This window comes from Geospiza fortis, unplaced genomic scaffold (assembly GCF_000277835.1).
Source record: "Geospiza fortis unplaced genomic scaffold, GeoFor_1.0 scaffold777, whole genome shotgun sequence".
Lineage (NCBI taxonomy): Eukaryota > Metazoa > Chordata > Aves > Passeriformes > Thraupidae > Geospiza > Geospiza fortis.
In genome coordinates, this window is record NW_005054689.1 from 98,165 (window position 1) to 100,519 (window position 2,355).

At 46.1% G+C, this 2,355-nt stretch overlaps 1 protein-coding gene across 1 annotated transcript in view; it reads right to left on the reverse strand.

The window, feature by feature from the left end:
• Positions 1 to 2,355, reverse strand: part of SLC23A2 (solute carrier family 23 member 2) — a 35,440-nt gene that overhangs the window by 9,920 nt on the left and 23,165 nt on the right. Inside the window, exon 12 of the mRNA XM_014311215.2 lies at positions 1,757 to 1,787. Within this exon, the coding sequence (XP_014166690.1) occupies positions 1,757 to 1,787 (31 nt within the window). The remainder of the gene's footprint in view (positions 1 to 1,756; positions 1,788 to 2,355) is intronic.

The window sequence follows — 2,355 nt, forward strand, 5'->3', positions numbered from 1 at the left end:
CTATTCTATATATACATTATAGTATATTTATATTATATATACTATAATATATTTTAAAGTACTATACTATACTAAAGAATACAGAAAGGATACTTGCTGAATGCTAAAAAGATAATTATGAAAACTCAAAACTTGTGACTCTGGGAGTCTCGACACAGCTTGGCCAATAAGACAAAACAACTCACACCAGAAACAAATAAAACAATCACCTCTGGATAAACAATCTCCAAACACATTCCACACAAGAGCGTGACACAGGAGAAGCAAATGAGGTAAGAATTGTTCTCCTTTTCTCTGAGGCTTCTCAGCTTCCCAGGAGAAAGGATTTTTCAGGGAATGCGAGTGCCACAGTGTGTGTGCTTCCTTTTGGTGCTGGAGGGCTCAGCTGAGGCACAGCTGCTCTGTGGCCGAGCTCAGCCTCCCCAGGCCAGCCCTAAAACCATCTGGAACTGCCACAGCCAGCAGGAAAGCTGGTGGAACCCAGCTATGGGACAGAAAGCAAAATGGAAATGGAAATATATAAATTCCATGTGCTGCTGCCCCGGGACACGGGAAGAGATGAAACCATTTGTGGGAAGGAGGGGCAGGATTTTTAGGCTTAGATCAGCAGCAGAGAGCAGGGCTGAATGCAAATCAGGCTGTGCTAACACTGAAACCAAGGGCCTGCACTTCCTTCCCAGTTTTATTTTAAGCATCTGAGATTCAAGCAAGCTCTCTGTGGTGCAGGGGTAGTGGATAAACCTGAAGTTGGTGTTTTAACATCTCCTACTGCCACAAAAGGTGCCCCAGGGACAATGAAAACTCCTTTACATTAAGGTGGTTTCTAGAAAAGCCCTTTGCAGGTCCCCAGTTACAGAGCAGCATGGTTCAAAAAGGAAATATTCATTTGTTCATCATGTGTGACTGAGCTAAATGAGAAAAATGAGAAACTACAGATCCAACAGGTCTGGGGAGGGGAAAATCCTTCCTTGCCCCCATTCCTCACTGCTGAGCTCCGGGTGAGCTCCTTCCCCTGCAAGCAGGGCTCTGCTGCACCACAACTGCAATTACAACAGAAATTAGCCGGCAGCTTTCTCTGCTCTTTATAGAAATATTCATTTCTGCAGGGCCACCGAGATCCTGCCCTACAATTCTCTTCCTGCCAGAAACAGGCAAATCCTTTGAAAAGCTGCATGACAGTGACATTTATTTATGCAAACAAATTAAAGCTGCTGAAAACATCCCAGGCAGCATTCAGCTCAGGCTCTGGATTTATTCCCAGCACACACACACTTATTTTGGAGTGATTATTTTGGAGTGCATCAAATGCTACCTGGAGCCTCCATTTCAGCATCACCACCATGGCAAGAGCTGCTTTAGCCCCAGCTAATCAGAGCTAATTGATCTTGCTCTCATCAAGTAAAACACACAAAGCTCAAAGGCTTTGCAGCACCCACCTCCAGCAGAATTTAAATTTAAGTGCAATTACACACCAATTTCAAGGGAGGGAAAAGCCCTGGTGATGCAGCACCGAAGATTTCCTCTCCCAATTCAACAGCAGAGCATCTCTGTGCCAAAATTCTAGCTGAAGCTGAGGAACTGCTGGGTTTAGGGGAATTAAAGTGCAGCAGGGGAACAAGAGCACAGCCTGGGCAGCTCCACTCCCTGCCACAGCTGCCACTTCAACTTTCCTCTGCCCCAGCATGAAATGCACACTCATTTCTGTGGGCTGCCCACAAAAACAAGGGCTGTTAATTCATCTCAACCCCCTCCAAGTAACAATGGGAAGGGAGCAGAACAGAATAAACCTTTCTTTAAGGGGTTTTTCTGAGCAGAACTTCTCTCCTAGGAGATTTCCATCAGCTGGGCGGTGACTGGTACAGACAGCAGATGGTGCTGTTAGTGCTGAATTGCACCCCGAAGCAGCAGAATCCCCCTTTGTGCAGCAGAAGGGAGGGCTGAGGACAAATACATCATTTATGTGTGATCAGATAATTTTCTATCCTTGCACAAAGGATTTATGGCTCCCACGTTCAACACCCGACAAGGTGGACCTGTTTACAACATAAATCACTCCTGGTGTTCCTTACCAAGGTTAAATTAACATCATCAGGCAGATTTCTCTGCAGCCAAGGCCCCCCAGCCCAGCCAGGCACAGAGCCAGCCCCACACGTGAGCAGAGGAGCTCCTCAAGCACTCACACATTTTATTGAGCAAAATCACCAGAAATACATAAACCCCTAAGCCTTAAAGCCAAACATTGAGGGTCCTTTTAGCTCTGAAATGACCTTGGCTGCAGCCCTGTGCCAGTGCCATGTCCCACTACAGACTCAGGTAAACCCCAAGCACCTCACGTTGCATTTTACTCTAAGTGAG